Genomic DNA, 22,037 nt, shown 5'->3' with positions numbered 1-22,037 from the left:
AAAAAAAAAAAAAAATGGAATTAAATTAGAAAACATTGACAAACAGTTATCTGGAAAATCCCCCCAAATTTTTAAACTAAATAAATACCAAGTCCATGGCCCTTACACCTTCTGTGGAGACATGTGTGGAGACAGGTTACATGGGAAAACTAAACAAGCTGAGCTATAGAGTGCACCAGTAACATCTGAGTGTGCACGCCCTCTCCGCCTTGTAGTAGCTTCATGTTCTTTTCTGAGTGCCGCTGAAGCTCTCCTTGTCTTTAGCAGTCTGAGAGCAGCCCATCCAAATAATTCTATAATGTTCCTAAAAGATCATTAGTAGTCTTTTAGCTAGACAATCCAGAAGTTTGTTTTAAGAGAGCCAAAATAATTCCTTGCATTGAGTACTGTATAATTACATTGCCCTGGGGCAAATGCTCCAATGCTATACCCAGTGCAATAAAACCAATTGACCCAGCACTGAAGCTAGTCTTCTGTCTACATTTTATTTATTTTAAAAGGCTTTCTATAAACTTTCTTAGCAATATTTCTGTGTCCTGTTACCCTGATTTCAATGTTCCCTTGAGAAACTTAGGTTGACCCCTTTCCTTCCCTTGGTGGCCTGAATCACATAATCATAGTCAGGTTTGACAGTTTTTCCCCAATTTACCTGGCATTTGCCCCCTCTTAGAGTTTATAATCATAGTACAGTGTAAATCTAGAGCCAGCCTGTCACGGGAATCCCTTCTCTAATCTTACTAGATGAACTCCCGGGAATGATTGACTCCAGTACTCATAGATTTGTTCTCTCTCTTGCTCCGGAAGGCAGAGCAAAAACCAATGGTTAGAAACCATATGGAGAGAGATGTTGGCTCAATGACAGGAGAAACTGTTTAATACTTAGCATGGTCTGAAAATGGAAATGCCTGCTGAGGAACGAGTGAGTTATGGTTCCTGGAGGTCTGAGGCACATAGCAGACAGTCGTTTAGTGTAGATTCGTAGTAGAGACTGAAAAGTCAGAGCGTGGAAGTAATCTCCACTGACTATAGGATTTCTGCTTGTGCTAGAGCTTCATACAGATGCTTCACCTCATTTAATGCTCATAACAACCCTAAGGGAACTAGTTATAACCCCACAAGGAGAGGTTACAGTCACAAACTTAAGATCACTCAGCAAGTGGCAGAGCCAGGATTTAGAGCCGGAATTTAAACTCAACTCCATCTGCATCCAAAGTCCTTGTTTATTCTTTCCACAATTCACAGAAGCATGAGACGTTGAACTAGGGGATTTCTAAGGTCCCTTCCAGCACTATGATTCTGAATCAAAATTTGGATACAGACAGTCTGACTTACAATGGGGTTACCTCACGATAAACCCACAGTAATTTGAAGATATCGTAAATCAAAAAATAAGCATTTTGTAGACATGATGACAAAAACGCGAAACACGGTATCCTCAAAACTCTGGCAACACAGTACGTACACACTGTAGAGTGTAGGTTGTTTACCCTTGTGATTACAGCTGCCCAGCATCCCGAGAGAGTATCATGCCTGTATCAGTAGCCTGGGAAAAGATCAAAATCCAAAACTCAAAGGACAGTTTCTACTGAATGCATATTGCTTTCACACAATCATAAAGTCAAAAAATCAAAGGCCAAACCATGCCAAGTAGGGGATCATCTGTACAGGCATCACTATATTTTCCTTTTTTTATTATTTTTCTTTTTATTTCAGCATCTTATGGGGGTACAAATGTTTAGGTTACATATATCGCCTTTGTCCCACTTGAGTCAGAGCTTTCAGCATGTCCATCCCCCAGACAGCGCACACCGCACCCATTAGGTGTGAATATACCCATCCTTTCCTCCCTGCTCCCACCTGCCTGACACCCAATGAATGTTACTACTCTATGTGCACATAAGTGTTGATCAGTTAATACCAATTTGATATTGAGTACACATTGTGCTTGTTTTTCCATTCTTGTGATACTTCACTTCCTTTAATCATCTTTCCAGCCCCAGTCACATTAAAATGACAACCTATGACTCCAAAACTTTCTATGACCTCCATCAAGAAGGGGCCATTTGAAAAATCAACACTTGTACTTTGTATCCCCTTTGAATTTTCAGCAGAACTTAGCCTAAGGGCCTCAAAATCTGTTTGTTTTTTTAATTTTCTCTTATAAATTACTGGCAAAGACTGAGTTTACAGTATAAATGAACAGATGACTAAGCTTTTAATTTATGAAAACTGTCATAATATATAGTTCTAACTTCTCTATTAATTTTTCAGGTCTTAGAAAGTCTTAGAAGGTGTTGGAATATTTGGCTCAAGTTCTAAGTCAGATTTTTTTTAATACTAAAATTTTTAAAATAGTTTAATTAAAAATTTAATGTTAAAAATTTTTTAAAAATTAATCTTAAAATAAGCTTACTGTACTTATTTCAAGGCAAAATGGTTTTATATGTGTGTTAAATGCTATTTTCTAGATTGAAGCTGAACTCGCCAAGGAAAGAGCTAGACATTTAGTTGAATTTGAGGAGCAAGCTCTTTTCTTTAAGGAAGAAGCAAAACTGGAACTTGATATTGAAAAAGAAAAGCATGAAGAAATAATCCAAAAGTATAAGAAAGAACAAGAGGAACTACAAGTGAAGGTTTGTAATTATGATAATTCATCATTATTTAATCAGTTTGAAATTGCAGGTGTTGATTATTTCCTCCTAAGAATCTACACTATTTATAGGTCTCCTCATGGTCACTGTGCCTTAGTTTTAGCCATACAGGTAAAATGATTTGGCTACCATCCAGAATGGATAATTGAGATAACGCAATTCAGGTATATATGGAATGTTTTCTACTAAAATAAACAATTTGAAAACAGCATAAATTATATGAGTAATAATTATCATGGCTAGATATTCCAACACCTCAAATATCTAACATCAAAAGATAATGAGGTATTTTACATAATTAAAAATTTCCCAACAACTAAAGCATATCCCCTCTAATGGCAAATATTTTTAATTCTAAACATTTTTGAATGAAAAGCATTTTGAATGAAACATTTTTTTTTTGAGATGGTGTCTTGCTCTGTCACCTGGGCTAGAGTGCCATAGCGTCAGCCTAGCTCACAGCAACCTCAAACTCCTGGGCTCAAGTGATTCTCCTGGCTCAGCCTCCCAAGTAGCTGGGATTACAGGTGCACACCACCACACTCAGCCAACTTTTCTATTTTTAGTAGAGAAGAGGGTCTCACTCTTGCTCAGGCTCGTCTCGAACTCCTGAGCTCAAACAATCCTCCCACCTCAACCTCCCAGAGTGCTTGGATTACAGGCATGAGCCACCACGCCTGGCTGAGAAATATTTTTCAAATGTTATCACATCTTCTTAGTTTCTTAAACAGTATGTTCTAAATATAATTTAAGGTTTTGTTAAGGTTTCCTGTTTTTATAGGACTTTAGTGCAGAGTGTGTGTGTGTGTGTGTGTGTGTGTATTAATGAAGAACCAGTGGGGAAATCATATTTTGAATAAACTCATTAAGAGTCTGTTAGTTAAGCATCAAATGAGACCTAATGCCCTCTACATTTGTATACAGGAAATTTGGTACAGCCATTTCAGTAGTTCATTGTGAATAGTAGGCAGAACCAGCTACCTGAGTATATGACCAATGCCTAGCACAGGGCCCACACTCAGAAAGGCTCCATGCTTTGGATTTCATACTCTGTAGATACTGCTTTGAAATTCTTTTTTTTTTTTTTTGAGACAGAGTCTCATTCTGTAGCCTGGGCTAGAGTGCAGTGGCATCATCATAGCTCGCTGCAACCTCAAACTCCTGGGCTCAAGCAATGGTCCTGCCTCAGCCTCCCGAGTGGCTGGGACTACAGGCATGTGCTACCAGGCCCGGCTAATTTTTTCTATGTATATTTTTAGTTGTCCAGCTAATTTCTTTAGAGACGGGGTCTCGCTCTTGGTCAGGCTGGTCTCAAGCTCCTGAGCTCTAACGATCCGCCTCCTCAGCCTCCCAGAGTGCTAGGATTACAGGCATGAGCCACTGCGCCCGGCCAAAATTCTTACACTTTTATCTTTGCGTTTGTGTTTTGTAAGTAAAATCCTATTGGGACAGTGGAGCTTGGAGCCTCAGTTCACCCAAACTTCCACCTTCCCTAGATGGGTCCTGGCCCTGGCACCCCAAGCCCTGCTGAGTCTCCTCCTCCCTTCTTCCTCTCACTTTGTGACTGCTGTTGCAGTCAGGGTGGCTCAGGATCCTATCAGCGGGGAAATGCAGACAGGCAGGCCGGAACTTGCCAGATGTTTCAGTTTCTCAAAAGAAGTCATAAATCCAGATTTTGTAAGTGAAATATCCTAATTTTTAAATGTTGACTCTCTTTTCAAAAAATCAAAGCATATTTGTGTTGATGTGATCCTCTTCTCCCAAGGATAATCTGCTTTATTTCAGTGTCAGCTGTCCTCAGGGTGATGGCAACCACTGTTCAGAAATAGCAAGGACCTGCTTCCCTCCTGGATTAATTGAAGATAATGGAATATTAATTTATAAAATTACTAATTGTGAATAGATTCCTCACAAAAGTTATTCTTTATGTAAATTTAACATTTGAAACAAATTTTGGATACATAATTCTTTTTAAGTAATAGTTCACAAAGTCCTTGGAACTTTGGTCAATGTTTTCCAGATTCTTCATGGGCTAGTTTCTTGTGCTAATGTTTATAATATGATAATATTTGTAGCATAAGTATTAATAATAAGGATATGTTTCATCAGAAGCAGCTCTGCTCCTTCTTGTTTGTTTTTTGTTCTTTGTTTTTTAAGGAGAAAGAAAACAAGCAACCTTTTCCCTTCTAAAGACTTTCGTGCTATGAGGAAAAGCTTCTCCAAGTTATTCCTTCATTTATTATATTTATCTAGAGGTGTACCACATTGAGAACCAGCATATTTTCAAAGTATTCCGATATTCTCTAGAATTTCACTGTCTTATGGTAGCCACATGTGGCTACTTAAATTTCAGTTAAATTAATTAAAATTAATTAAAATTTAAAATCAGTTCCTTGGTTATATTAGTCACATTTCAATAGCCAACACTGGCTTTTGAAAGCCTATCATGTGCATCTCTTCCCAGCTTAGTGACCAATGATATCACGTTGGTAACCACGTGAGAGAGTATTTACACCATGGAAACTAGATACAAATATGGCTCTTTTTTTGTTTGTTTTTGACAATCAGTTGTTAAACATTTACCAGCATACCACTGTCAATAGCCACATGTGGCTAGTTGCTACCATACCGGATAGTACAGAATATGTCTATCATCATTGAAGTTCTGTTGGGCAATGCTTTTCTAGAAAGTATAGTATCTGGGGTGCCTCCAGCCATCATATACAAGAAAGAAAAAAAAATCATGTCAAAAGAAAACTTATTGGTATGGTATGAGTAGTGTATGATTGTGGTGCTCTCCTCCTTGCATCTCCAAACATCAGGCATTTCAAGATCCCAAAGCCAACCTAGTTAGGTCCACATAGGCCCCTGATCTGTTTGTCAAGACTTGTGCTCTCTTTGTAGCTCAATACAGTTACAGGGATTTATTTATATATTTCCAAGGGTGATTAATGTGATACCATTTTAGGTGGAAAAATGAAAGTTTTAGTCTTAACTCTTAAAAAGAAAATCTTTTTTTTTTTTTTTTTGAGACAGAGTCTCACTGTTGCCTGGGCTAGAGTGCCATGGCAATCAGCCTAGTTCACAGCAACCTCAAACTCCTGGGCTCAAGCAATCCTCCTGCCTCAGCCTCCCAAGTAGCTGGGACTACAGGCATGCGCCACCGTGCCCGGCTAATTTTTTCTATATATTTTTAGTTGTCTGATTTATTTCTTTCTATTTTTAGTAGAGACGGGGTCTCACTCTTGGTCAGGCTGGTCTCGAACTCCTTAGCTCAAACGATCCGCCTGCCTCGGCCTCCCAGAGTGCTAGGATTACAGGTGTGAGCCACCGCGCCCGCGCCCGGCCTTAAAAAGAAAATCTTGAAGGCCTGCATACATCATAGGATTTGTTTTCATCTGATCAGAAGAGCATACTGATTAATTAGAATAAACCTCTTAAATGTATGAACAGAATGAGACAATCATTTAAATCAAACATGAGAAGTATTATAATTTAATGGCCTTTTTTTGCTGTAGCAATAAAATGACCAAGTGCAATGACTTGATTTAATAAAAATCATCTTTTAAAAGTTGCTGCTATGAATATTTTTAGCTATAAAATTTTTCTCTTATTTTAGCCTGACTTGCTTTCAGTAACTATTATGTAATGCAGTTGATGTTGTGATAATCTAACATTCAAAAAAAAAAAATGAGGAATTTCAAAATAGTATACTTCACTGATATGTTTACAGGTGCTATATAAAAAGTATGCTTCTTCCTCAAAAAGAAAAAATAATAAAAAAGAATTGTATTGCCAAAAATAAAAAAGAATAAATCTCTTAAAAATCATAAGAACTGTGTGGTTACTTAAAAACTATTGCCTACAAACTAATAAGAGATTTATCTTACAGATATCTGAATTAATCACAGGCGCTACAAGAGATCTAAGGCTGGAAGTGGCCACTCTTGAAGAAAAACTCCGTGAATCCCACATTCGATACACTGAAGAATCTGAGTCAAAGGAAAAAGAAATAGAAAACCTTAAAAATTTGGTTGCAGAATTTGAATCTCGCTTGAAGAAGGAAATTGACAGTAATGATTCAGTTTCTGAAGACTTGAGGAAGGAAATGAAACAGAAGTCAGATGAACTGGAAAGAGTAATGCTGGCACAGACACAACTGATACAGCAATTTAACCAGTCCCAGGAAGAGGTAGGAAACAGATGATGATACCTTTGATTTTGCAATTAGTGAAAGAGCACAACAAACAAACAAAAACATGAAAAGCAGCTTGGTGTCATGGAAAGATTCCTGGACTGTTAGTCAGGGATCTGAGATCACATCCTTGCCATGTCCTTAACTAGACAGTCACTTAACTTCTCTGGACCTGGCTTCCGTATCTGTAAGATGAATACATTGAACTCTGTAATCTCTAAAGTTTCCTCAGTGCCCAGTTCTGTGTTGTAAATGACTATTTAAAACCTCTAAGACTAGGAATCTTTATATAATTATGTCTTATTTGTTTTAACATTGAATCTTTGTCAAAGAAAGATTGGTGCTTTGGTGCTTTTTAGAGCAACAAAAGTTTTAGTTTAGAGTACTAAAACTGCTTAAGTTCAAAAAGTACTTGGACAATGTATTTTAAATATAATTTCACTTTAGGATTTTACCTTCCTGTCAACCGAAATTTATAAGGTAATTTACATGTGTTGGTCTTCTTTCTTATGTATGCATGGTTATTTTAGCAGTGTTTATATTTAAACTGTAGTAGACTTATTTTGATTTGAAAAGTTTTTTTCAAACAAAGTCTTATATTTCTGAACTACTAAGCAGTTTAGAAATAGTGGAACAATTAATATGTTTTCTAGTCACCAGTGTTGTGTCACATGACAATATTTGATCCCATTTATGACCGTATAGCAAATAAAGACAAATGGAGGAAGATTCTTAATGTTAGTGAGAAGTAATATTTTTGTTGGTTTTATTGGCATCTTAATAAAGGAATAAAAGGAAAATGCTAATAGTAATATTATCAACAGTTAAATATACCATGTTCTTGCTATATTTAATATACCAACCAAAACAGAAAGTTTATATCATTATAATTATGAAGCAAATTTATTGCAAAGAAATTGTGAATAGAAGATAGAACATGGATAGAACATGGACTGAATCTGGATCAAGAATAATGCCTAGGACAACCCTATAAAGTAGAAATTATTTACATCTTACAGATGAGGAAGTGACTGAAAAAGGTTGAATAATTTCCATAAGGTCAAAACACAGCTTGGTGGAGCTAAGATTCAAATTTGAATCTCCATGGTGTGATGTTTTCTCTTTCAGGAAACCTGACTTCTTTTTATTCTGCATCTCATTTTCAAGATGACCTCAGGCTCAGCATTCAACATCTCTGGGCCTCCATTGTTTTTTTTTTTACTTTTAAAATGAAAACAATACAAAACAATAAACACACTACCTACTCCTCCAGATGGCTAGAGGGTCAGGTGATTGAGTGTCTCGTGTTGGGACACAGCAGCACAAGCCTCCCAGGTAAAGGGAGCCGCCCCACCAGTTCAGGCAGGAGTAGGGAGGGAGAGCGTGCGGAGGCAGCTCCCCTGGAGAAACCCTGAGGAAGAGAGAGGCATGCCAACTGGAAGCTCTAGAGGAGGGACAGCAGGTTAAAGGGAGGAAGGTCAATGCAACTAGACTAGCAGGTTTGCTAACTCTTAAATCCCCAAAGAAATGGCAATATAGAAAGTGAGGAGTAACCTATAAACTAGGTCAAATAGGAAAAGACAGAAAGGTCAAATTCGGTAAATATATGTTAGCATCTATCTAGGTGCCAGGCACTGTGCTAGGTAGGCACTGGTGACGTACTTAATAATTATGAATAAGACTGACAAATTGCTACTTCCTGCTCTCAAAGAGGAATTTAAAGAAAATTTTGCATGAATAATTAAATTAACATCCAAAGGAAAGAATGACCCACAAGGAAATTTATCATATAAAATGTGTAGACTGAAAGCTAGGAAATTTGCCTTAAGAGCCTGTATTAGTTACCTATTGCTATGTGACAAGTTACCCCCAAGTACAGTGGCTTCAAACAACAAGCGTTTATTATCTCATAGCTTCGGTGGGTCAGGAATCTGAGCGTGGCTTAGTTGGGTGCATCTGGCTCAAGGCCTCTCAGGAGGTTGGTGTCAGGGTGTGCACTGGGGCTGCAGTCTCATCTAAAGGTTCTGCTAGGGGAGGATTGGCTTCCAGGCTCACTTATGTGGTTGTCAGCAGGATTTATTTCCTTACAAATTGTTGGACTGAGGGCCTCAGTTCCTCACTAGCTGTTGGCCAGAATCTTCCCTCAGCTCTTTGCTACATAGACGTCTCTGCAGAAGAGTTCATAGTATATTAGCTGGCTTCCCTCAGGGTAAGCAAGTGACCAAGAATGAGAGAGGCTGGGCGCCAACATGGAATCCATAGTCATTTTGTAACCTAATCTCAGAAGTAACATCCCGTTGCTTTTGCTGTGTTTCATTCTTACAAATGAGTTAATCAGTCCAACCCACACTCCAGGTGAAACAATTGCACAAGAGTGTGAATGTCGGGAGGGTAAGGATCATCGTGGGCCATTTTAAAGACTTCCAATCACAGAGCTTCTGGATGTGATTTTAGCAAGAGAAACTAGACTGAAAGTGAAGAATAGATTTCTTTATCAAACAAAAGGAGTTACATTTGGAACTCTTCCTGCTAATTAGTTGTGAAAGGAAACCACTTAAGAATGAAGGGTTTTTTTATTTTTTAATGTAGACTGAAAGATTTAAGATATTGGGTTGGTATATAAATGATCATGGATCATTACTAGATATGAGAAAAGGATCACTCCAAAAGTAAAGAAAAACTAATTAAGGATTCGCTTGGGGGAAAATTTCCTTTGGTGGAGGTAGGGAGCTTAGACTAGATTTTCCATTAGAAGTTACCAAAATATCACCTCAAAGTTAAGTAATTAGAACTGAACTATAAGAGTAAATAATTAAGGCTGCTCCTTTGGCAAAGCATGCGAAAGTCCAGAATATGCTTATAAAAATAGGAAATGAGCCAATAAAAGGGATAAGATTTATGAGCCAGAAAGAATAGCTGCTGTAGCATGTAGAATGAAAAGCACTACTTTTTTTGATCATGCATTCCAGACACTTGAAATCTCTCAAATTCTGGAGAAATAAAGCTGCATTTAAGTAGAGGATAAATTCCCATTAGAATGAAAATAAAATAATGGTCTAATAAGGAGGCTAACTAAGGGGAGGAAAGCCCTGTTCTGCTTCAAGAGACCAAAGAGTGGATGGACTTTGTTTTTGATTGTATGAGGAAAGTTCTTAAGGGTAGGGGGAAAAGGCAAAGTTTCTAAAGGGCAAAATGGGCCTCCCTAAGTGGAGTGGGGATTACTGGAGCACATCCACAGAAACAGCAAGGGTCACAAGGTGGAGCAACAAAAGCTGCAGGTCAATAAGAGGAGAGAAAATGGAAACTAAAACTCTTTTGGAAATGTAAATGTGAACAAAGTAGCCCCTGAAAATTCTTGCTGGAAAAAAGACACACACATTAAAAAATTGGAACATAAAAAAAAGAAAGAAAGAAAGAAAGAGAAGAAAGAAAAGGAAGTAGGAAGTGAGAAGAGAAAGTTAATATGTTAGAGAATAGCACCTTATCATCAAAACCAAGTCAAAATGGATAGCATCCTTCTGATTTTCCTTCCTACTATTTCCACGTGTATATAGTCAAGACAGTGTGGCCCCACTGTTAGGGACCTTGTTGTGATCCAGAAGAAGAATGTGGTAAATTCAAATAAACAGCTCACAGACAACCACCGAAGGAAAACCAGTACAGAGTTCAATATTCATCCATTGCCACTAAGATGACAACAAATTAATAAAAAATGAGTAAGTCCATGAGGACAAAGAGAACAAGAGAGGAGTTAACTCTACATGAAAAAAATGTTAACAAGATTTTGGAAAATGGAAAGCAAGTGGCTGAGAGGTAACTGACTTAGCAGAGTATAAATATGGAAACCCAATGCCCGTGAGGAGTAAGGATGCGGAGATCTAGCAGGAAGCAAACCCGATTATGTGACACAACGCTGGAGAGGCTCAGGAATTTGAGAAACTAGATACAGCCATAACGCGTTTTATTGTGTTTTCTTTTATTGCACTTTACAGATATTGTGGTTTTCACAAATTGCAGGTTTATGGCAAACCTGCACCAAACAAGTTTATCAGCACCGTTTTACCCAACATCATGTGCTCACTTCATGTTTCTGTGTAACATTTTGGTAATTCTTGCAATATTTTAAACTTTTTCATTATTATTATATCTGTTATGTTAATCTGTGACCAGTGATCTTTGATGTTATTGTTGTGATTTTGGGGGGACACCAAGAACAGTGCCCATATAAGAGAGCAAACTTAATCGATAAATGTGTGTCTTCTGACTGCTCTGCTCGACTGACCAGCCGTTCCCCCATCTCTCTCTCTCCTCAGGCCTCCCTATTTGCTGAGACACAACAATACTGAAATTAGGCCAGTTAGTAACTCTACAATAGCCTCTAAGTGTTCACGTGAAGGAAAGGGTTACACATCTCTCACTTTAGATCCAAAGCTAGAAATGATTAAGCTTAGTGAGGAAGGCATGTAGAAAGCTGAGACAGGCCAAAGGCTAGGCCTCTTGTGCGAAGCAATTACCCAAGTTGTGAATGCAAAGGAGAAGTTCATGACGGAAATTAAAAATGCTACGCCAGTGAACACACGAATGATGAGAAAGTAAAACATCCTTATTGCTTACAGTGAGAAAGTTTGAGTGATCTGATAGAAGATGAAACCAGCCACAACCTTTCCCCGAGCCAAAGCCTAATCCAGAGGAAGGCCTTAACTCTTTTCAATTCTATGAAGGCTGAGAGAGAAGTGAGGAAGCTGCAGAAGAAAAGTTTGAAGCTAGCAGAGGTTGGTTCATGAGGTAAGGAAAGAAGCCATCTCCTTAACATAAAAGTTCAAAGTGAAGCAGCAAATTCTGATGTAGAAGCAGCAAATTATCCAGATCTAGCTAAGATCATTGATGAAGGTGGCTACACTAAACCACAGATTTTCAGTGTAGATGGAACAGCCCTATATTGGAAGAAGACATCATCTAGGACTTTCATAGCTAGTGAGGAAAAGTCAATGCCTGGCTGCAAAGCTTCAAAGGACAGGCTAACTCTCTTGTTAGGGGCTAATGAAGCTGATGACTTTAAATTGAAGCCAATGCTCGTGTACCATTCTGAAAATCCCAGGTCCCTTAAAAATTATGCTAAATCTACTCTGTCTGTATTCCATAAATGGAACAACAAAGCCTGGATGACAGCATCTCTGTTTACAGCGTAGGTTGCTGAATATTTTAAGCTCATTGCTGAGAATTACTGCTAAGAAAAAGATTCCTTTCAAAATATTACTGTTAATTGACAATACACCTGGTCATCCACAAACTCTGATGGAGATGTACAAGGAGATTCATATCGTTTTCATGCCAGCTAACACAACATCCATTCTGCAGCCCATGCATCAAGGAGTAATTTTGACTTTCAAGTCTTATTATTTGAGAAATACATTTAATAAGGCTATAGCTGCCTTAGTTAGTGATTCCTCTGATGGATCTGGGCAAAGTAAATTGAAAACCTTCTGGAAAGGATTCACCATTCTAGATGCCATTAAGAACATTTGTGATTCATAAGAGGAGGTCAAAATATGAATATTACCAGGAATTTGGAAAAATTTGATTCCAACCGTCCTGGATGACTTTGAGGGGTTCAAGACTTGAGTGGAGGAAGTAACTGCAGATTTAGTGGAAATAGCAAGAGAACTAGAATTAGAAGTGGAGGCTGAAGATGCAACTGAATTGCTGCAATCTTGTGATAAAACTTGAACAGATGAGGAGTTGCTCCTTATGGATGAGCAAAGAAAATATTTTCTTAAAATGGAAACTACTCCTCGTGAAGATGCTATGAACATTGTTGAAATGACAAGAAAGGATTTAGAGTATTACATCAACTTGTTGATAAAGCAGCAACAGAGTCTGAGAGGGTTGATTCCAATTTTGAAAGAAGTTCTACTGTGGGTAAGATGCTATCAAACAGCATCTCATGCTACAGAGAAATCTTTTATGAAAAGAAGAGTCCATTGATACAGCAAACATTGTTGTCTTATTTTAAGAAATTGCCACAGCCAACCCAACAGCAGCCACTAGCCTGATCAGTCAGCCATCAACATTGAGGCAAGACCCTCCACCAACAGAAAGATTGCAACTCACTGAAGGTTTAGAACGATTGTTAGCATTTTTTAGCAATAAAGTATTTTCAGTTAAGATATGAATATTGTTTTTTAGACAAGATGCTATTGCACACTTAACAGACTACAGTATAGTATAAACATAACTTTTATATGCACTGGAAAACCAAAAATTCTATGTGACTCACTTTATTGTGAATTTTACTTTATTCTGGTGGTCTGAACTGAATTTGCAATATCTCCAAGTTATGCCTGTATCTCTAAAAGAAGAACAGAAGAGTGGGGCTGAAAACAGGACTGTTTGAAAGATTATAAAAGGAGCAAAAGGAATCCTCAGATGTCCTCCCAATCCCAAGGTAACCCCTATGCACCATCCTGGCAAGATACCAGAGGTCCACTCTCTAGCCAAACTGAATGAAAGAGGCATTGCACTTGAGGATAAAGACAGCAAAATGTGGAATAAAGCAATAGCTAGATAGAAAGTCTGTATATTAAATGGTGAGAACTCCCAGACCCCTTCACATACTCACTTCCCAGAACACAGGCAACCAGGCTTATGTATTAATAGCCAAGGAATTAGAAGATCCCTCTCTGGAGAAATGAGCTGCTTAAAAGAAAAAAACCGTTGATACTGACAGTCGGGGTATCCCAATGAAATGGTTACATCCATGTCCAGTCTACCTACTCAGAAGTATGCCAGCCAATAAACCCTATCGAGGCACACAGAGCTTCTGGTAACATTTTGGGGACTCATTTTTAAACACGAGTAGCCAAAGTGCAGCAAATATATAACGAACATCTCTAATATGAAGGACAGAAACCAGAAACAAACAAATAAGCCAAAAAATAACTTAAAAGAAACAGGTACAGCACAATATAGTGAGCAAAAGAGAGCTTCAGAAAAAAAGCATAAGTAATATCTTCAGAGAAAAAAGAGATTATATTATATCCATTAAACTTGAACAAGCGGCTATAGAAAAAAAGAATGAGTATGAAAATGTAAGAACCAAAGTAGAAAGAAAAAAGAAAATATTTGGGTTAGATGATAAAAATGAGAAATCTCTCAGAAATTAGAAGGAAAAAACCGAGAGATGGAAAGAAGAAAAGAAAATTAGAGGATCAAGCCAGGGTATCTAAGACCCCACTAAAAGAAGTTCCAAAAAGAGAGAACAGAGAAAATGGAAGGGCAGAAACTGTCCAAGAATTAATTCAAGGATATTTCGAAGAACTGAAGAATCCACTCGGTATCCAGGCAAAGCAACCCCACCAAGGAACTTCATCCTGAAATGTCAATACTCTAAGGATAAATATGAGTATTAATACTTAAAAGTTTCTGGGGTGGGGAGTAGGGAGATGTAAGTCACTTAAAAACTATCAGTAATCAAAATGACATAAAAATTCTTTTTTTCATATGCTTGATACCTACTATTTATTTATTGATTTATTTTTATTTCAGCATAATTTGGGGGTACAAATGTTTAGGTTACATATATTGCCTTTGCCCCACCTGAGTCAGAGCTTCAAGCATGTCCATCCCCCAGACAATGCGCACCACACCTGTTAGGTGTGAATATACCCATCTCCTCCTCCCCACTCCCACCTGCCTGACACCTGATGAATGTTACTACTATATGTGCACATAAGTGTTGATCAGTTAATACCAATTTGATGGTGAGTACATGTGGTGCTTGTTTTTTCATTCTTGTGATACTTCACTTAGTAGAATGGGCTCCAGCTCCATCCAGAATAATACATTGCTTTTTGTGACCAAATAGAACTCCATGATATATATATATACCACATTTTATTAACCCACTTATGTATTGATGGGTACTTGGGTTGTTTCCACATCTTTGCAATTATGAATTTTGCTGCTATAAACATTCTAGTGCAGCTGTCTTTTTTATAGAATGTCTTTTGTTCTTTTGGGTAAATGCCCAGTAATGGGATTGCTGGATCAAATGGTATTTCTACATGTAGCTCTTTGAGATACCTCCATATTACTTTCCACAGAGGTTGTACTAGTTTGCAGTCCCACCAGCAGTGTATGAGTGTTCCTATCTCTTACATCCGTGCGAACATTTGTTGTTTGGGGACTTTTTGATAAAGGCCATTTTCAATGGAGTTAAGTGATATCTCATTGTGGTTTTGATTTGCATTTCCTTGATGATTAGAGATGTTGAGCATTTTTTCATATGTTTCTTGGCCATTAGTCTATCTTCTTTTGAAAAGCTTTCTGTTCATGTCCTTTGCTACTTTTTGATAGGGTTGTTTGATTTTTTCTTGCTGATTTTCCTGAGTTCTACATAGATTCTAGTTATCAGCCCTTTATTGGATGGGTAGCATACGAATATTTTCTCCCATTCTGTAGGTTGTCTGTTTGCTCTTGTGATAGTTTCCTTGGCTGTACAGAGCCTTTTTAATTTGATTAGGTCCCATTTATTTATTTTTGTTGTTTCTGTAATTGCCTTTGGGGTCTTCTTCATAAATTCTTTGCCTAGGCCAATGTCTATAAGAGTTTTTCCAACATTTTCTTCTAGAATTCTTATAGTTTCATGCCTTAGGTTTAAGTCTGTTATCCACCATGAGTTGATTTTTGTGAGAGGTTAAAGGTGCAGATCCTGTTTCAGTCTTCTACATGTAGCTATCCAATTTTCCCGACACCATTTATTGAATAAGGAATTCTAAATAACCATAGAAAATAGAAGACAGTGCTTTCCAAATTCCAAAGGAAAATTATTTCCAGCCTACAATTTTAATTGTAATCATCCTGCCAAATGATCCATCAAGTATAAGTGTCAAATAAGGATATATTAGAATCAGAGTTCTCAAAAATGATACTTCCCTTGCAGCCTTTCTCAGGGAGCTGTTAGAGGATATATGACACCACAATGAGGAAGTAACTAAGAAAGGAGAAGATATAGGAATCAGGAAATAATGGTTCCAACCCAGGAGAAAGGTGGAGAGAATCCCCAGGATGGTGGGAGGAAGAAGCGCTAGGATTAACAGCAGTGCATCAGATTTAGAGAACAGCCAGGCCATGTTGAGCAGAAGAATGGAGGGTTCTTAGAAGTATGCCTCCAAAAGCAAAGAGAAGCTAATAGCTTACATGGGTTGTTTGAATATGTTGAGAGGATATTTACGCTTCTGAGTTTGGTGAAAAATTAGTAATCAACACCTAAAAAACTAAGCAGATAAATAATGAGTCTATAACTCTGGAAGGAAGCTGTGCAAGAAAGAAAATGTAATCATAGTACATCACATGGATCAGGTGTGCATAATATTTATACACTACAATCATATAAAGAAGAATGTAGATTTGGCTAAAAATTGTGATAGAAATATGAAGATGGGGGAAGGAGAAGCATCTATTAGTATAGGAATCTAAACCCTCATCTTCCATTCCGTGAAGTCAATAGGTAATGTTCAAAATTGAAAAACCACGAGATAGCTGTATAATGATGTTATTTTCAAATATGGAGGTAAATATCAGAGGAAACAGCTTAAAAATCTGAAAATGGTTATTCCTGGGAGGCAGGACTTGGAAGTGTGAAGGAATTTTTTTTTATTGTAAGTTTTATAGTATTATTTTACTTTTTAACTATGTATAATACATTAATTTTTAAAAATTTAAAATAATGGAAAGGAATAAAATATAAAAAGACCTGGTAGAGAAGGCAGCAGAGGCGAGGGTAAAGGTCAAGGAAATAGAAGAAAAATCGGGAAAGTTATAAGTAAAGTAAATAAGCAACAAAATATGAACCTTAATGAGATCTTTTTTTAAAATTACGAGAAATAAAAACATTAAGACAAAGCAGATTCTAGCTTAAGCATTAGTAGGAGGCACCTGGCACACTTCTAATGATTCCATAAGTCTGAATGCAAGGAGAGCTCATCCATGAAGCCACAAAATCCCAGAGGCAAGCTTAGGTATATACCTTTGCTCCTACCACAGTTGTTTATACATTCATTTAATAGATAAACAGTTTTGTTGTTGTTTTTAATAGATGCTAAGAAAAAAATTAAGTAGGGTAAAAGGGATACTTTCTGAAGGAGGGGTGCATAGATGGGGTGGTCAGAGGACTCTGGGAAATAATACTCAAGCAGATCTAAAGTGAGGGAAAGAACATTCCAGGCAGAGGAAATAGTAAGTGTAATGACCCTGCAGCTAGGAGTATCCTGGAAGCCTTCAAGAAACCACAAGGAAGTCAGCAAGCACTCCTGGAGCTTCATGAGCAAGGAGAATAGTGATAGCAATCATGGCTGAAGGGGCTGGTTCAGTTGGAGTCTTGGTGGGCTATTGTAAGGACTTTGGATTCTTTTCTAAGTGTGATGGAAAGCCACCTAGGAATTTTGAATAAGAAAGTGACATGATCTCACTTGTTTTTGATAACTCTGACTTCTGTGTACAAAATAGGTTAAAGGGGGCAAAAATGAAAGCAAGGAGACCTGTTACCAGGCTTTTGATGAGATCTAGACAAGCATTAATGGTCATCGTTGTGAAAGAGGTGAGAAGTGGCCAGATTCGGGATCTATTTTAAAGGTAGAGTTTCTGCAGAAGAATGGGCTCCATTAAAAAAATAATAATAATTAAATAAATAAAATCGATGGAGATGCAACAGAAGTTGCTGATGGATTGGATGATGTAAAAGCATTAAGAGGAGTCAAGCATAACGCCAAAGTTTGGAATCTCAGCAACTGAGTGGAAGTACCATTTACTGACATGGGAAATGCTAAGAAAGGAATACAATTGAGGAGAAATATCAAGGATTTTTTTGGGACATGTTAATCTTAATATGCCTATTTGATATCCAAATGGAGATGTTGAATAGGCACTGTGTCCACTGGAAAGGCTAATTGGAGATATTGATTTTGGAGACGTCCCTGGGTAGCTCATACCTAAGCCTTGAGACTGAATGAGATCACCCAGGGAATGAGGTAATAGAGAACAGAATTGAGAACAAGCACTCCAGCTTTTAGAGGCTGGGAAGAGGAGGAGAATCCAGCAATAGTGACTAGATGGAACTTCTAGTTAGAGAAGAAGAAAACTGGAAGAGAATACTATCAAAGACTGGAAAGTATTTAAAGAAGGGAACATGCAATGCATACGGGTCCACAATCCCTTATCTGAAAACTATGGGTTCGATATGTATGGAATTCAAACTATTTTGAATTTTAGAAAGTTAGTACAATGCATAAGCCCCTAGAGACTTACAGCAGTGCCCTCATGCAATGATATTACTATTCCTGCAGTAAACATCTGAATGTTTATACTTAAATGGGATAACTAAATAATATAATTAGCCTCCTATCGATCCTGTCAGATTTTATCACTAGATGTAATGTTACAAATTTTTTTTCTTTTGAGAGCTTTTTGGATGTGAAAATTGTGGCTAAAAGACTGTAGATCTGTGTTTGTTTTTATTACAATGGCTATTTCTGTTGTTTATATTGGTTCACCTGACCGTTACTATACTAACTGGTACTTAGGTTTCTCCATTCTCACAGATGGAGTTACTAGAGACGTGTGTGCCATATTCACCCGACCATCTCTTGGCATCTTAGATCTATTTCTGTTTAAAAAACAAAAAAGGACAGTACATGTGTATCTCTTTAGGGTTACACATACAGATAAATGATAGGAAAAAGTCAAGGAAGGATTTGCCTCCAAACTATTAACAGGTTACCATTGGAGGTAGGAAGAGATAGGCAGGTATCAGTATTCTTATATGCTTTTTTAAAATATGGGGATCATAAATGATTTTAAACTTTTTGGTATTTTTGAATCGTTTTCCAATGTAAAATCTGTTTTTTAGAAAAAGAAAGAAAGAAACCCTATTTGTATAAGAAAGTTTATTAATAAATCTGGCAAGAATGAATTTATATAAACACCAAGATTAAATTTTAGGAATATATGCTATTTGCAGCCACAAATAGCTTATTTTCAAGAGGGATTTGCTTAGTTTTAGGATGTGCCTATATTGTATTTGCACATTTAATCAATACAGAGAACATGGCACACGCTTCTCTAGTAATTCCATCTGCGAGAATGGAGAAACCTAAGTACCAGTTAGTATAATAAATTACCAAACAAGTGGTTATCAACTCTGGGACACAATAAATTAGAACATCTGTATCTTTTCCAGAGAGTAAGGCAATAAAAGGAGGTTCTCCAACCTCTGACCCCATGGGGAGCAGGAGGAGGATGAGGAAAGCTTTTAGGGGACAGAGACTATTCCCAGGCTTGGTTGGCAGGGAGGATGAGTGAACCGAGATTCTTGGCCTTGGGGCAGAAGGGCGCTCAGATGGGGAGTCTCCAACTCCAGTTGAAGAGGGAGATGCCAGAAAATTGACAGAATGAGAAGAAATATGGAGCCATTTTTTGTGTGTTTAATTAATACTAACTAAATCTTAGTTAAAGTTGGATTATTGAGTTAGAAAAGTAAATCCTGAATACTTTGCCTTCATGGGCTCTTCCTTCCTATCCTGAAAATCTGCTCTTAAAGCGTATTGGTCTGAGGGATTATTGCTCTCTGTTTCTACAACTTTTGTTTGGTGTGTCTGCTGCTTTTATTATGTTTGCAAGCATGGAAATATAATTTTGAAAACAACTGACCTGACATCCATCTTACTTTCCTGGAAATTTTTTCAGATTTTCATTCCAGTCTTACCAAAAGGCAATTTCCACTGCTTTTCTGCAGTTTGGGGGCTGATCAGATTAGTTAAACAGAAGCCTTTGCTTACTACTACTCATCTTTCTGGTTTCCACACCTTTTCCTGAGGTGAATTTCCTTTCACCTCAGCCCCCCACCCACATACACCCTGGGGTATTTCCAGTTAGGGTTGCAGAAACTGTGTAATCTGATTATTCCATGACTGGTTCCAGACCTCACTGGGTATAAAGCATGAACAAAACCACCCATCTGTGCTTATTATTCACTGAGGGCTTACTTTCTTGGCATATTTCCCAAAATTATACCAAATGCAGCTAATTCCCATTACAGACAGAATTCTCACCTTCAGAACAATCAAGTTACCCAGTAAAGCCTTCTCTCGCTTCTTCCACTGTTTTTGGATTTGAAAGCAACCCAGCTGTCTCTGAGGATAAAAATGAAAACAAACATAAAAATAAGCCACTCTTACATTGCAAAGAGTGGGAGAAATTGGCCATTTTTTAATATAAGTTTCAAACAGATGGTGAGCTAATTTGTATTTTCATTTTGACATTTACCTACTCAGTGGGAGTGCAATTAAGCCATATTTTAAGCCTATTCAAAGTGGCCTTCTTCTGAAAATGTTGTAGAGATATCTGTGTATAATGCTTGCCACCAATTGGTGGAGCTTAAGGATTCAGGAACGCTCGTCTTTCCTCCCCTAGACCACCCTAACTGAGGGTAGGTTACCTCCTCTATGAAAATTTCAGACTCCTACTGTCCTTCCTGCCTTCCATCCTGCCTAACTCTAGGCCAGTTTCCACAGAGCTGGCAAAGAGATCTTTCTTTCATGCAGATTTGACCATGCCAGCCCCCTGCTTGAAATAAACTTTTTAGTGACTTCTCATGAACCTCAGAATTAACCCATAACTCTGGTATTAACATGTTGCCAAATTCCCTCTTGATCTGACCCTGCTCACTCTGCCTACCTCAATCCTGGTCTCTCCTCCCCTTGTGCACCTGTCCCTGAGTCATATCAAGCCATATTTTGTCCCAAGCTGTGCCTCTCCCTCTCTCACTGCCAGGCATTTGCACCTACTTCCCACTTGACCTGGAAAACCCTATTGCCCCTTCTTCACCTGGCTCATGCCTTCTTTTTCATTTTGCCTTTCAGTTTAGTTGCAATCCAATGATACTATTTTTACCATGCTAAAATATGGCCAAAGATAATTTTATCTAAACAGTAGAATGCTATGCAAGATTTTCAATCTTACTGAACATATTCCATCTTGCACATTTTTCCATGTTGCTGAATGAAAACACATATTAGAATTCTGCAGCAACTCAATTTTCCTCTTGCCTAAGTTGCTGAAAACAGTCTAACCACAAGTAGATGATTCTTTTCATGTATGATGGAATTTTCCACTAATGTGTCTACTGACTCTAGCCACATCCACATGTCCTCTAGTCATGGCCTGTCACACTCCACCCCTGAAATAGCAGTCCCCTGAACTTCCAGTGTTGTATTTCCATTTTTTTCACCCAATGATTGAATAAATTATAACATCTGAACTCCCTGTTGGACAAAACTGAGTCATACTCTCAATTTTAGAGGAAGGAGGAGGTATGGTGGCAAAGGATATGAAGATATTATGAGATTGACCTAAGATTTGTAGTATTTGGGCACAGAAAAAATAGAAGTCCCAATTTTGGACCCTGTTTTCAGTTCAGAGGTTCTGCTTGTTTGGGAAATAATATAACAAAGAGAGTTAATCCTTTGTCCTGAAAGGATTTGCCTTGAAGAAGGATGAGTTCCAGAGCAGTGGGACCCAGACTGAGACAGTCAGCAGCCCTTCCCCCGCCCCCAGCCGGCTGGCTGTCCACTCACTTTGGATTCTATCCAGTTGGAGTTGCAGAAACTGTGCAATCTGACCATTCCATGACATTAGACTTCACTGAGTATAAAGCAGGAGTACACAGTTCAACCCGGAGTCTGCCAGCACTTTGCTCCCATTGCACTTGCTCTGAGGACGTCTCTCTCTTTTCATGTTCTCCTGTAGTGGAGTATCACTTTCCTGAAATAGCTTTTATGTGACTTGCTTTATGGATGTTTTCTGTAGAGCACTACTCCTTTCCTTTGAGACTTTAATTTTAGTAAATTGATTGAATTTTATTTTTCTTTTAATGAGAGCTCTTGTCACATCCTCCATATCCTTCCAGATTGCTGTGCCTGTTATTCATGTCACTAATCCGTTGGCCTCAATGTTCGTGGCTATCCATTTTTTTCTTTTACATATTCAAATAAAATTAACTTCCTCATAGCTTTCTTAAGGGTATTTTTACACTAATTTATTGAAAACCACTTAAATCTAATCACTTCAATACATTTTTCCAGTTTACTAGTAGACAATAAACATAATGCATTGAGTTGTTTTTTTTTTCTTTTAAA

At 37.8% G+C, this 22,037-nt stretch overlaps 1 protein-coding gene across 1 annotated transcript in view; it reads left to right on the top strand.

Annotated features, from left to right (window-relative positions):
* The window catches only part of LEKR1 (leucine, glutamate and lysine rich 1), a 191,813-nt gene that overhangs the window by 166,770 nt on the left and 3,006 nt on the right, over positions 1-22,037 (top strand). The window contains exons 11-12 of the mRNA XM_012642881.1: positions 2,469-2,633; positions 6,544-6,843. Coding sequence (XP_012498335.1) covers positions 2,469-2,633; positions 6,544-6,843 — 465 coding nt within the window. The remainder of the gene's footprint in view (positions 1-2,468; positions 2,634-6,543; positions 6,844-22,037) is intronic.

This window comes from Propithecus coquereli, unplaced genomic scaffold (assembly GCF_000956105.1).
Source record: "Propithecus coquereli isolate 6110/MARCELLA unplaced genomic scaffold, Pcoq_1.0 Scaffold19, whole genome shotgun sequence".
Taxonomy (NCBI): Eukaryota; Metazoa; Chordata; class Mammalia; order Primates; family Indriidae; genus Propithecus; species Propithecus coquereli.
The sequence above is the reverse complement of the archived record's forward strand: the minus strand, read 5'-3'. Positions and strand labels throughout refer to the sequence as shown.